At 40.7% G+C, this 15,218-nt stretch overlaps 1 protein-coding gene across 4 annotated transcripts in view; it reads right to left on the reverse strand.

Moving 5' to 3' along the window:
- LOC113032123 (CUB and sushi domain-containing protein 3-like) overlaps window positions 1–14,675 on the reverse strand; it is a 245,265-nt gene extending 230,590 nt beyond the window's left edge. For all 4 annotated transcript variants that reach the window (XM_026184799.1, XM_026184798.1, XM_026184796.1 and 1 more), the window contains exon 1: window positions 14,119–14,675. In XM_026184799.1, coding sequence (XP_026040584.1) covers window positions 14,119–14,296 — 178 coding nt within the window. In that variant the 5' untranslated portion in view covers window positions 14,297–14,675. The remainder of the gene's footprint in view (window positions 1–14,118) is intronic.
- Window positions 14,676–15,218: the final 543 nt, after the last annotated feature.

The raw sequence follows: 15,218 nt of genomic DNA on the forward strand, positions 1-15,218 counted from the left end.
GTTTTCTTTCAGATCAAATAATGACAATAAAATGCAGAAAGCTGCAGCTGCAGTAATATAACAAATGTATAACTGAGGATGCTTTTAAAAAAGATTGTGATGTGTCATTAGAGTCTTTTTTATAGGGTCTAAAAGTGCCAGAGATAGGCAACAAGTAAAGTCTTCTGATTTGGTGCTTCAAGCTTTTAACAGCAGATTAGTCATCTGTCTTGCACCAGCTTACTGAGAACTGATACCCTAGACACATTATGTTAAACCTCATACCATCACTGTCAAGCTACAGTAATCTGGTTGCTTTGCTAACCTTTGTAGTGTTGATGCAAAGGAACGTAAGTGCCACTACTAAACAACCTTGTTTTCACAATATCACACCTATTCCCTCCACACTTCCACATCCAGAGTACTTCCGTAGTTACACAGAATTGCTCCCATGCACACTGTGTCACAATGCAAAGAGCGTCCCCTTTTCATTTCAGGCTATCTTGCATGTTGTCTAATGAAATGCAAACGTAATTAAGATGCATGGTTTACCCCCCACAATTTACCCCTTGTGTAATTAGCTTTTCACACTTGGTAAGTAAAGGATGTTTTGCATAGTGTGCTGCCCACACACACACACACACACTGCAGTATGGGAAAAAGGCAAACACACAGATCACTTGGCAGTTGTGCCACTGAAATGGCCTCTAACTAGACAGATAATAATCTGGTTGCTTTATAAACTGAAGTGACAAAACAGTTAAAATGTTAAACTGTGAAGCAAAGTAAAAAAATTAATTTCCTTCTTGTCAGACTGTCATTTTGTTACTTTTGAGAAAAGCATGGAAGTTGTGTATAGCTACCAAAACAAGGTCTATTATGAAATATATGATAATGCACTGAAATACTGCATTTTTCAGCAGTTTTTACTCAACGGGGTCATGACCCAGCAAAGCACAGGGGTTCTGGCCTAGAATCCCAGAACCGTACATCTTCATGCATATACTGTGCACCCTGACCCGTGTTCATTTTTATGTAATCTCTTGTGATTTTCTCATAGAAACAGTTACAAACATAGTGTGTCAGTAGAGTTCTATATGTAATGCATAAAATAAAATGTCTGGTGATGAGCTGCTGTTCTAAATGCAGAGGAGACAAATTCTTGCCAAGATTTGTTGCATATCTAAGTTGCAATTATTTCCGCCAGCACAGAGCAAACTGGGTAATCATGGCAAATTTGGACCATTGATGCGCCGCCTACAGGGTCAACATGATCCAACCTGTGACATGGTGCTTTATGTGCATTCAAGCACTCTTGGGAATATCATAAATTGCCAGAACAGCACTCATCAATGAGCCACCAAAGTTATGAGCATGGGTGGAAAAATGTGGATTTTTGATGGCACATCAGGACCAGAAATCTGCCAGTATGACATACACCAATAAGTAATGTGATATTTGTAGGTGCTGTTGCATTTTTATGTCTTCCTAAGACAAAATGGTCTAAAAAAATTTTGAGAAGCAGTGTTTGCAGCTGTACTACTGTTGTTTTACATTACAAAGATTTGGTTTGTACAGGGAGAAAATGCATATTAAAGTACTATCCGAATCCTGGTGTCTGGCCCTGTTTCCTTTCCAAGTGATCTCTGCTGTTTTTATGAAAATATTTTTGAATACATTTTGCCAAAATTCCATTTTACCAAGTCATTACCACAGAAAGTCATGCCAAATAAAATTAACATAATGTTCTGTGACATTCCATTTAGTCTACAAGCTTAGTCTTACACAGAATTATTGACAGGAAAAAGACTTGCGTTGTTGGTTTAAAAGGCTATTCAACAAATTTTATACCGTACATAAAGTTTGGGTAATTTGCCTATGCTGTATTCAAAGAGGTCCTGCCATGAGTGGAATATGCACTGTTTAAAATATATAAATATATCTTTACTGATATAGACTGGATAATGTGTTATATCATTTGATGGAAATGAAAATGATCAACCTACAGAAGGTTGAATTCAAAGACAACCCCCCAAAAAAGAGAAAAAGTGATGTGGCAGGCTGGTCCATTTTTGCCAAAATTTAATTATAGCAACTCAAAATGTTACTCAGTAGTTTGTATGGCCCCCATGTACACAACGCATGCCTGACAATGTCAGGGACCAGAGCGTCACTGCACTTTGAGGTACAATCTTGCAGCATTGGTTGGCTTGAAATATAATGTCCCAGAGATGTCCTGTTGGATTTCAGTCAGGCTACCAGTCAATGCTATCAGTTCCTTCATTCTTGAGAAACTGCTGCATACTCTCACCACATGAGGCTGGGCATTGCTATTCACCAGGAGGAACCCAGAACCCACTGCACCAACATAGGGTCTTAGAATAGGCCCAAACATTCCATCCCAGTACCCAAAGGCAGTCAAGCTGCCTAGCCAGTAGAAGTCCCTGCATGGACCACCATCACCGATCATGCTGAACGATGTGACAGACATCATAATGTTCTCTGCCTTTTCTCCAGACGCTTTCATTTCTGTCATCTGCTCAGGGTGCTCATGTGAAAAGCACAGGGCACAGCGGTGGACCTGCCAATTCTGGTATTCTATGGCAAATGCCAGGTGGGCTCCACATTGCCAGGCAGTGACCACAGGGCTCATTAGAAGATGTTAGGGCCTCAAACCACCCTCATGAAGTCTGTTTCTGGTTGTTTATGGCTGAAAAATAAAACTTTAATGGCTGACACAAACAGGCACAAAATAACAAAGTCAAAAACAGTTAAGAAAGCAGGAATCCAAATAAATCCATGAATCAATAAACAGGATCCATCCAGTTAAACAGAGAGATTACTCAGTGAGGACAAAAGGAAGTGCAGCATTACTAATGAGAAACAGCAGGCAGAGGAACACATGGTAGCTCAATTAACAACGAGGAGGCGAAAACAGTCAAGGAATCAGGGCACAACAGACAGGAAGTACACAGGACAAAAAAAGAAACAGCCCCTCAAAGTAAAACAGGAAATAGCCGATCGTAGCAAGAATACTAATGCTAAACAAGACAAAAATGAAAAAAAGAACCAAGGCATAAGAGAAAGGCAGGCATTACAGAAACACTGGAGACATGACTCAAAACCAAAGAAAACTAAAACTAAAACTTGTGACTAGAATAGATCTAATAACATAGTGAGAATGGTTGGTGGGATTAAAGTATTTCTGAAGTGGCTGTGGCTCAGGAGGTAGATCAGGTTGTCTACTAATCGGATGGTTGGTGATTCGATCTCTGGATATTCCAGTCTGCATGACAAAGTATCCTTGGGCGAAGATACTGAACCCGGAGTTGCTGCTGATGCGTTCATCGGAGTGTGACTGTTAGACAGAAAGCACTTAAGCATAGAAAAACGAGCTTGTGAGAATGGGAGAATGAGGCTTGTAGTATAGATGGCCTTACTGTTGTTAGGTTATGCTGCTTTGTCCACTCTGCTGGTGTTATAGTGTGAAATTCCCAACTGTTGCACTAATAAATCTTATCTTATCTCATCTCTGATTGTTCAAGCAAATAGAACACCACTATATAAGTAGCAGTCCCTTTACTATTTTAAAATAGGCTATTAAGTTGCATTATGGGAAATGTGGTTGGTTTCCGTGTTTTGTAACTTGACCTATGCTGTGGACTAAAGTCAGGAGATCTTGTTCTCTGGTGCTTTGATGTTTCACTTTGTGTTACTAAATCACTGGGGTACCTCTTTAAATGTTATAACAAAAAGAATACTGCTGACATTTGATTTGATTTGGGCCGAGTGAGACTGTAAGACAGTCGAGTAAAAATATATAGAGATAGATAGACACAGAAGCTTACATCAGTGCTACATAACTACGACTGCTTAAAAGTAAACTAAACTTGAACTATGGAAAGGGCAGCACACAGTTTTGTACCTGTGTGTTAACAGTGTGTTGAACAGAAGAATAACATAAAAGTGAAGCAGCCTGTACATTTTGTGCTGGTCTTTGACAAACTAACCTGTAAATAGTAAAAGTCCGCTATTATTGCCTCTGTATTGTACCCGCCACCCAAAAGAGCTCTATTTGTCCTTGAATTATTTCAATGTTTGTCAAGCATTAGATGATTAATGTCGCAAACTATTCAGAGTAAAGCTGTTTGTGTGAACTGCTTAGAAGTGTTTGTGTGGCTGATTGTTGTGATGTCCTGGGGATGACAGAACAGATGCTCACTGCCAAGATATCTCTCCCCCCCCCCCTTCTTTCTACCTTTATCTCCCACTTTCTACTCCTCAGCTTTATGTATTCCTTTCGTCTGTCATTATCCTTGCTTCAACTCTCAAAACTGTCTCTCGCCATTTGTTATTTTTTTCTCCACCATTGTGTTACAATTTTTCTCCTACTTATGTGTGTCTTATTTGCCTTTTTTAATTCACTTTCCCCTCTGCCAAGAATTGTTCTTTATCTCCTTCCTTCTCAGCAACTCTACCTCTCATCCTCACACCCATATCTATTGGCTCCCTTGTTTTTCCCCTTTTTTCCCCCCAAATGAATTAGAATCCCCCTTTTCAATGCTGTGAATCATACAAGCTTGTAATATGTTAAGCGCTGTCAGCTCCATAAAAGCTGCATCTATAAAAAGAACACTGTAAGCATTCATCTTGTTACTTCAAAGGAAAATGCAACGACAACATGTGCTTCCTTGTACAGGAGAGAGGACATGCACTAAATTAATTTATCACTTAGACCAACAGCATCTCATCCTTGAATTTTGCTGTGACCGCTCAGCTGCCTGCTCTAACCTCCATCATCATTTCAATTGTGAAAGGCAATCCCCAGAGTTTTCTCTGACCCCATGTTAGTGCCACGCTGCAAAAATGTCCATAAATTGTGATGAGAAACCAAATTAACAACATGCTGTGATTGCACAGTAGGGAAAATATGGTTCCGAAAAATATGAATCAGTATCATAATGCATGAGTCTGGCAGAAACAGTGGCCTCAGCAGGCGGCCAGGCAGCCTGACAGACATCTCAAGAATGGCCCCAGCTGTTCCTCAAATGCTTACATTTACCCCTAGCCTTTTGGACGTGCACACAAGCACGGTCCATTTTTTCACACCACACTTTTGAAGCTGATAACAGATTGTTATACTTGCTCTGCAAGACAAAGACAGACAAATGGCAGTTGTCTGCAGCTCTGATGAGATTTCCGAAGGTATTTGTCAATCCAAAATAAGAGTGCATGCGTATGTGCTGTTGTTTCTGTTTGTGTGCATGTGGGTGCGTGCACGTGTTTGAGTATGCATATGTATATTTGTTGTTGGCCTTGTTGTGCTTCTCACTAAAGGAAAAGGGTGAGACAGAACTATTGAATGTAATCTCCTTTTGTGTAGTGAGCACAGAGATTTGGGGCAGAATGAACCAGTTAATGAACCACAGGATGAAAAATAAGATTGATTTTGTAAACAAAATATATTATGCATCATCGAGAATATCCTATTATTTTCAAGGGCTAAACAAATTTGTTGCATGCTAAGTGGGTTATTTAAGATTTACTTTAGGCATGGAGGAAAATGAGAGACAGCACTTTTGGCTTTTCAGTACATGGACTGGTGTATGAAATGATTGGTGCACCATGAACGAGTAAACAGCCAATATGTTGTCCTCCGCCATTAATGCAGATCTGTATTGGGCCATAAAGAGCAGTGATTATGTGCAGCAGGAGAGGGGAGGAGCAGTCATTTTACTGCCATTCGCATTATTATGAGTGACAAACAGGCCACTGGGTAATGGATGGTTGCTGATGGGTATGAGAGATTGCCCATCCCAATTGACTATTTTTGAACAGACTATCATTAAATAGGCACAGAAAATAAACAAGCATAGTTTAACCTGCACCGTAGTCGCTTCAGGATCCAGCAGGGCAGATTTAACTGCTACACAGAGTCTCTTCTCTCCCCCTGCAGTGAAACTGTTGCATTCTGATGAAAGAGCGCGGCCTTTAGTTTGGCAAATTTATTGTGTTCCATTTGCTATATTGCCCTTGAAGTCTATTAACTTTATCTGCTGTCTATTGTTTTGTATTTCTATTTTACTGACTGTGTATTATTTGCCCGTTTTATGTGGCAGGCTGCACATGACAATAAAGTTTATCTAATCTAACAAAAAGCTTCAGCAATCAGTGTAGTATTGAAATAAATCCTTTTGTGTTCTAATTAGTGGCTTTCAGTGTAGGCTTCCGGACAATAAAAGAAATGTTGTTCGTCCCCTCCATGAGCACCACAGGTGTGTGAGCGTTTTCGTTAGGGGAAAATAAAATGTCACATTATTCGCAAAGTGGCGTCAGTTACTGAGAAACAATGTATAATGCTTTGCAGATTTGCTCTTCATCAATTGCATGTCGCTCTAAAAGGTGTCGAGGGAAAAAATAAAAAGAAGAACAAGGGCACACACTGCAGCGCAACATTTGGATAAAGGTCTCTACTAGGCATTGTTAAAGGACAAAAGTGTCAGCGGAAAGTATGCTACACAAACAAAGTCAGACAATGTCAGAGTGCATCACTGCATTTCAAATGTATGGCAGATGCTTTGAAACAAAGTGACTTACATTTGTCCCCACATATGCGCATACCTGTTAAGTGTGTTTATGTGACATAAACTGACCAGAGAAACTACAGATGGACGAGGGGAACTGGTTTCTCCTTTTCTTGTCAAAAGCAACTTAGAAATGTTTGCAACTGTTGCAAGACATTGTAAAACAATTGCAGTGCATAAACATGCACAACTGTGTTCTAAGCATAAAGATACTTAAAACAGCTGTGCACCTCGTGCTTTCCCCCCCACATGTATTTGAAGTAATTTCTCTGCTTGCTTGATACTCCATTTCCTCATGAATGATTGTAGTGAATGCTTAGTCAAGGACACCTCTTGGTCTGGATGGCATTTCATCATTGTTCACGATGATGGCCTAATACAATGGATGGGGAAGGCCATAGCACCTCCCCTAGCCATCAAATTTAGCACTAAAAAAACCTGCATTGATTTGCACCCGACCTTAACGGTGAATCAGCCATTATAAAGATATCCATCAGACCTGTTACACAGCACTGGCTGTAAAGAAGGAGGTCTTTCCAAGCAAAGCAAAGCAAAGGTCAACAAATATCCTCATAGACTTCATTTGCTGCAAAGTCCCTGTATTGCTGTTGCTTCCGTAACCTTTACAAAACACAGAATCATCAGGACCTTGTGTAACACGGTGCTGATGATTCAGAGTGCTGATTTTAAATCTTGCACTGTCAAGCTAATTGAGGCTGGGATTTTCATGTGCAGCGTTTTGAATATTGTGATCCAAACAGAAGGGACTCTTTCACAAAATGCTAAAAACGAAAGCCAAATATAGCTGCAGACACCAGGATCAAAGCTGCACTTGAATTATTGGGGATCAGCAATGACTTTAAACCTTAGTATGTTTACTGAGTGTTCCAGTGGGGAGATTGCTTTCTGCGACACACCAAATAATAGGTTGGGACAGTTACATCACAAGTGCAAAATCTGCACATCATGGATATTTCAAGTGGAAATTTTAGTACTAAATTTTCTGCTGGTTTGGTGGGCATTTTTGAAACCTGTTGGTGTTTGATCGAGTGGTTGTAGTCATTCAGTGGTCGCTGTACAACTGTTATAGCATATTTCTTCAATGATCATAGCTTTTGAAAAGAACAGAGATAAATGTGAGAATACATATATGTGTGTGTGTGTGTGTGTGTGTGTGTGTGTGTGTGTGTGTGTGTGTGTGTGTGTGTGTGTGTGTGTGTGTGTGTGTGTGTGTGTGTGTGTGAGCGAGAGAGAGAGAGAGAGAGAGAGAGAAAGAGAGAGAGTCTCTCTCCTGTCTCTCTTTTTGTTGCTTGTTTGCTGTCATACCTCTGGATCATGAATCTTGAAGGTCTGCTATCCAATTTCATGAACTTTTCTCTCAGAGCTATCAAAATCTGTTCTCTGAGTTACAGACTTAAAGTGTTGCATGAAAAAGAGAGAGTCATTTTTCTTCACCATAACCAGAACAGCAACTTTAGTAGACACGAATCTTAGACTGATGGCCTCAAAAAGAAGGATTTTATCTGCGTGGCTGTACTGCACCTTTGCATTTCATATTGATAGAATGTGCATTATCGCAGTCCCTCACTACGCTTGTCTGCATGCTTGATGAAAGGGAAATGGGCTCCCTACAACAAAAACAGAAAAGAGGCTTCCTAGAGAATCACTATTACCTCATGAGTGTGTCACTGCAATTTGGGAAAGGGCTGTGAAGTATTAGATTTGGTGATTTTGAATTGCCAACCACTGAGCTGAAAAATAGTAAAATCAAATACACTGAAACACAGCTGGCACATGCATAAGTGCATGGTCACACACACACATACTCAGGTGAAAAATGGTCAAATCAAATAGACTGCCACGCTGAATCCCAGCTGGCACATGCATAAGTATGAACACACACTGTTGTGTACAGAAATAACAGCGATTGTGTGTCTGTGTGGCCTAGTTTAATAACTACTACTGTAGCTCATCGTGCTTTACTTACTTCCCAGCAGATATGGTATTTTATGGCTAGACACCAGTAGATCCTCAAAGTGCTACTGAGGCATATTGCACCTGATGCCAGACCACCGCTGTGAGAGTTGCTGTACAACACAAAACTGTGAGCCAACAACACATCTAATAGGATGCCTGTCGCTCAAGCCTCCAATCTCCCAAACAAACAATAACATCAACACTTCACTTTTCCCGAAGAGACATAAGAAAGACACACAGGATAAGAATTTGTTTTTTATCTGGCCACTTATCTTTTCTATGTAAAACTCTTATTCAGCCTGGGCTGCCACCTTGTAAGGTCTTTGTTTTGCAGCATATTAAAACCTAAGTTGTGTTTTAAATGGACCTAACTGATGACTTATTAATGCTTTTATGAAAAAAGCGAGTCCTGGTTCAATCGAGAAAATTGAAAGAAGAAGCATTTTGGACAAACCAGACAAACCATGTTAAACAGGCAAAGTTAAAACAAACGGGAAAAAAAAACAAACCCAATATGTGCAGATATGGAAATGGATGAATAACTGCTTAAAAGAAATGCAACTCTACAGGCCAGGACAAAAAGCTAAGGCAAACAGCATGACACCCTGAATTCATTATTAGTTAATCAATGGGTTGTTTCACTATGCACAGCAGAAGCCTTATTGTGTCTTCTCACCTGTAACACTGGATAAGAGACTTTATTTTTGAGATAAAAAGAAGTAACTTTCAGATTAAAGTATTTGTAAAGAATTCAGCCGCTTCTAAGATGCTACTCTGTGAGCATCTTGTCTCAGTTTCAGCACCAGGATGAGGTAACTAAACTGGCAGTGAATGAGAGTGCCCCAATATTTCTTTAGTAAAACAGCAAGTTATTACCATACCATGTAAACAGGTCCCTATATTACATTTTCGATACTTTTGTGTGTCTTTGCCACTGATATTTGACATCGAGTAAGACTGACAGGCCACTCGTAGATTGTTACAAGAAATTTGTTTAATTAAGCACAGCCTCTGTGAGACCAAATATGAAGAACACAAAGCTACCTTTTGAAAAATCTAATAATTCATTTGCTAAAGGGGAAAAGCCTGTTTTTGGTCTACCTGTGTGTGTAGATGGATTATATAATCTCCATGTGCTGCCTCCGAAACATTGTAAACATTGGTAGCAAATTGGTTTAGTTTATTTGAGAAGACATGCTGTAGATTCATGGTAACAGCCACTGAGCAATCTAGCTTTATAGTTAGCTTCACATTGCTTCATTTATTTTCCCAGACAGTGCTCTCCTGTCACACATCAGAACTTCAGCTGACAACCACAGACACAAACAGGTGGCCACTGAGAAAGAACATCCATGAAGACACATGCATGTGTTATGAATTTAGTACTACTGAAAATATACTGCACTGTAGAAACATTTAAGAACAGTAATTATAACAAAAAATCAGAATATCATCTCTTACAATATTACCTTTTAATTGATGTGTAAGCAAAATTGTTTCAATAGTGTTTCCCAACTAGGGCCAACAACTGCAACTGTTTCCAAATTTCTGTCCCATGACTTATCTCCTTTTTTTGGTTTATTTGTTTCAAATGTAAAGAGAAATGCATGAATATTGTTAAATAAATGAAAAGTTTCTTTCAGTAAGTATAACTCCAGACATTTATGAGTTTAATCCTCACTTAAAATTGCACCTGATGTGCACAACAGGGTCCAGCTTGAATTTGTAGACTCTCAATTTGGCCTCACCTCAACATATTGCATTTAATCTCAGCTAACGGTGAGCTGTTTATCTTCCTGAATACAAGATGTTGCCAGTCTATCTCCCCCAAGAATACTAGTTATATTAAAACAGACTTCATCAGAACCATCAAACTATATCCAGGCTTCACAGGGGCCTGTCAGCAACATCTAAGAGCTTGGCCCAGGCTTGAAGCCACGAGCGAGCGGCCAGTGGGTGAACTGAGTATTACTTTGGTATGCCACTTGGACTATCCATTAAGATATCAGCACTGAAAGAAACATAAGAAAGCCAGAGCGTAAAATGTTAGCTGTTCCAAGTTCACGTATCATCATCCAGGAAAAGAGCTTATTAACACATCCAAGTAAAATCCTCTTTTTTATTTCCCCTCAATATTTTGGGACTCTGTAAAGTTGAGCAAACACAGACTAAACTGATTTGCTAGTCATCTAATATCCGTATTTAATTTAGTATAGCACAAAGACATCTTATTAAATGCTGGAATGTCAAACAATTTGCCCAGAATGCCTTTCCTTTACATTTGAAAGAAACAGTCAGTAATCATCTTACTGACATGTTGCCAGTCAGCCTAATTAGCAATGAGATGTTCTGTCAGGTCTTTACCTTTTTGTAGCACAAGTTCAATAAGTATTTAAATAATAATAATAAAAATGCCTACATTTCAAGTATAAAATGATGTTTTTGTACAATTTACAATTCAATATAGGTTTATATGATTTTGTTAATCACTGGACTGCATATTTATTTACATACTAAACTCCATCCCAACTTTTTTGGAACTGTATGGGTTGTACTTCTTCATCTTCTTCGACCATTTTTGTGGACCTTGGAGGCAGTTGGATAATGCCCAGCATTCCCACAAGATAGAATATAATTACACAGACAAATTGTAATCCTGATTAGCCCCAGCAGCCTTCCCAGCCTGTTTACATAATCACATTGAGATAAAGTCTTCATCAAGGGCTCAGTGGCCAGATTACAGTCTGTGTAGAACCCACCTGATTACCAATAATTAGAGACTGCCCAGTATAGACTTAATAAAGACACAGACACACACACACACGTGAGAGATAGAAGAAAATGTCAGAAATACAATGTAGTCACAATAAACAGAAGCAGTGCCACACGACAGATGGACAATTTTCAACAATCTGCTTGCAATCATTAATCGTTCATTGTCTTTTCAAGGGTCCACGATACAGCCCAGAGCCTCTGTGGTCTCTTTGCCCCTTCAGCTTCCTATGAGGACACACCTTCCTAATTTTCATTTATAAGACCCAAACAACAAAAAATGAATGTCTGAGCAGATCTTGATATGCAAAATACCACTGAAAATTAATTAAATCCATAAAAAGTATGAATATAAAGTGAAACAGCATCCATCTGCTTCACTATTCTAATAACCATAAACACTATACGAGTAAAGGGGGCAGATGAAGCAAGCTGTGCACATAACCACAGTCTGGTTCTTCAGAGCATCACCACTTACATTCACATGATATTATCCATTTCTTCTGTAAGTACAGAAGATTTATTGTTGTGAACATATTGATTGTCCACTGATCGATGAACGCATTGCGACAACCATAAAAAACGGACAAAGGCCGCTTTTGTACCCAAGGGAAGAGAGACAGATTGTTCATTGTCAGCGCAAAGGAATTCAATTGGTGTTTGAACCAGTTATTTTGATCATCTATTTCTTCATGTTTTTAAGGACTTTATCTTTAAAACCACAGAAAACTTCAATGTCTACAGTTTATCCTCTTCAATTTGTATACGCAGTATTATATTCTCTTCAAGGATGTGACCAAGTTGCATTGAATTTCCACAGTTAATCGAACTGCTGCAATGAGTTTTGTTTTTTTTAATGAAATTGTGACATTGTATCTGTTCTGCACAACAAGTTGCAAAACTTTCATTCAACTTCATTATATATGTGCACAGTGCCAAGATTTAGACAGGTGATGGAGATACCTAAGAATCAGAACTGTGCATCACCCAGGACAGGATCCTAGCTCAAAAATAATCTAATTATAGTCACTGAAAAAAGACCTCTAGAAAAGTGCTGTTGTACAAACCCTGCCAGATAGGAGTCTTTTTTATGGCATCATTATCTTAGAAGGAGAAGTGAGTCACAGGCCAGATGTAGCAGATATCTTTTTACTTCTGCAAACACTGTGTCAACTGTCAGAGGCTGAGGAACAACAACTGTTCCATAGTTCTTCTTCCTCTCATTGCGCCGTGTCACTATTTCCTCCACTCTTTTCCAAAAGAAGATCCAGGCCTTCTCCCCTTTCCTCACGTCCTCCTCCTCTCCCTCCCCCCACGCCCTCCCCCAATTCCTGGCTGGCTGTCTCCCTAATAAGTAACAGAACTAGGAGGATTGGCAGTGGCCTCAAGGTTTGACATTGCCACAGTGTGGGTGGTGATGAAACAGCACTGTGCCCGACTCTGCTCCACTCGACTTGGCTCATTCTTGGTGGGCGCTGCTACTCTGCATGCTGCACATCTCATCCACCCCCAAGAGACAGACGTTGGAATTACTCACAGGCCGAGCAATCTGCATGTAAATTAATATCTGTGAGTCCCCACATTCGGAAATAAATACATGCATGCAACAGATAGGTAGCCATTCAGTCACACGCATAAAACATCGTTAATGTGTTTTACGCAAAGACATTCAGAAGTAACACATTTTGGGGGTTTGGGGGGGGGGGGGGGGGGGGGGGGTATTTTGATGGCTTCTCTCTCTTTCGCTCTTTGCGTCGGATTTTAGTAAGAAATGAGAATTTCACCCAGTAGTGTGTGGTACTCAAACAGACACACTCATGCACACACACACACACACACACACTTCTGTTTCGACATGTAACTCCACTGCAAGGGCACGAGAATTTCATTTTTGCTTTCTGCAAATGTTTACGTGCCATTGAACAGCGGATGAGGACATGTTAATTGCAGTGTGCTAAATAAGCACTCGTCGCTTTGACTGACTTTTACAAAAGCTGTAGTGAGTGAACAGCATGAATCTAATTAAAATAAAAACAGAGAGATGACACAATCGAGCTCAAAGTCGTTTTTTAAGGACTTTATTTTGAAAACTGCTGGGAAAGTGGCATTTTACTAGTGCAGTTGTTGGTCTGACTAAATCTTGCTGATGCATATAAGAAGAAGACAGAGGGAAAATAAACTAAAGCAGCTGTTACCTCACCAGCTACATCGAGCACTGAAATGGTCAGACACAGAGACAGAGCCACCAGAATACTAAGAAGCCCACCTTACACCTGCCTGCACTGGCAACTTCGATAAATACCAGCCAACAAATTGGTTCTACACCACTTAACCTGCCTCGGTCCCTGAATGGGTTCAGTAACGTTTCTGGTGAGAAACCGGCCTGACGCAAATCTCACATAAATACTTGAAAAACTCGACCCAGAAACGAGAAAATGCGCGCGGCTTTATCCCAAAAGAAAATCAAAATCTCTTAACATGATCAATGTGCGGCGCGTGCACTTGCGCCTCAACAATTCACTAGTTAGCCTACTAAGCAAAGCAGCTCACGTAGGCTATTAGAAGAAGCGTAGGCTACCGCAAGAATATCTATTGAGCGAATCTGTCAAAGCCTGCATTGAGCGCAAAACCGCCGAAATGCGTCCCTTAAAAGTCCATCCAGAGAGCCGAGGTAGGCTATTATGTGCACGTCTGTAACGTTAAAGGTTTTGATTTCTTGCACGCACGCACACATGCGCGCGCAGACACACACCGAGGCACACCAAGCGCATTCGAAAATGCAGAGAATTGCGGCAGTGGCTCGTACCTTTCACACAAGTGAACATCAGTGAGAAGACGAGGTTCCAAAAAACAATCCCCGTTCTAATCCTCATCGTTTTGGCTTGAACAAAGTCCCGTCTGCCACATTTAACGCATCTCCTGTTGAAAACGTCCCGTAGTTCAATAGATCCGCCGTAGTATCCGTCTCTGTAAATCCCCTTCATGTTCACAACTAAAACATGTAACCTATGGCCAGTTTTCGCTTTCTGTGGGGGTTTAAGTAGATTCCCTTCTCAGAGGAGAAACAGGCAGAGCCGCCCGCCGCGCTTCGTCAGCTGATAGGAGAGAAGTGAGCAAGACTGAATTTTAGGATAGGACCACAGCAACCTGGACGAGGGCTCAACCATCTCTGCTGAGAGGGGCATCAAGTGCAAGGATCTCTGCTGGCGCGCTCTTGTGTCTGCCGTTCAACATATTTCCCTTTGAATCCCTAAAAACCGGCTGATGACGGAGAAGAGTCTGGTCTACAGTTTGAATGCTGGCTTTATCGATCGGCAATTGAGCCAGGCAGAGTGAGAGAGGAAAGGTGGCAGTGGGAGCAGGGAGGGGAGGGTGCGAGAGGGAGAGCGTCCTGTGTAAGTATGATTTGGCGGATGTGTGGGTAACAAATCATGAAGTGGGAACAGCAAGGTGTGGGTGGCAAAGGAGAAGGAGGGAGGTATCTTTATCTTTATTTGCATTCTTCTCATAAAGAAGAATGCAAATACTGAGAAAGAGTCGTACTGTGTTAATGAGAGCGTGTGTGTGTGTGTGTGTGTGTGTGTGTGTGTGTGTGTGTGTGTGTGTGTGTGTTTGAGGTGGAAAGGGTGTGGGGGTGTTAGTTGAGACTCAGACAGGCAGCATCCCGTCCCGAGAGCTGATGAAAGAAATACGCCTGGTAGGCAATCCCACCATAACTCTGATTTTCATTTTGGAGATCGAGAGGAGCTGTTATTGGGAGTGATGGGGTTGGGCAATTTGCAATGCAAAGACGGAACGATGACGGCGCAAAGCGCAGCTCAGCTGCAGTGGGGCTCTTCTGCCATCTAGCTTCGGAAGAGTCGCCGACCTCTGCTTTGAAACGGATAGGAAACGGGGAGCAGTGAA

The sequence above is a fragment of the Astatotilapia calliptera genome, chromosome 11 (genome assembly GCF_900246225.1).
Source record: "Astatotilapia calliptera chromosome 11, fAstCal1.2, whole genome shotgun sequence".
Lineage (NCBI taxonomy): Eukaryota > Metazoa > Chordata > Actinopteri > Cichliformes > Cichlidae > Astatotilapia > Astatotilapia calliptera.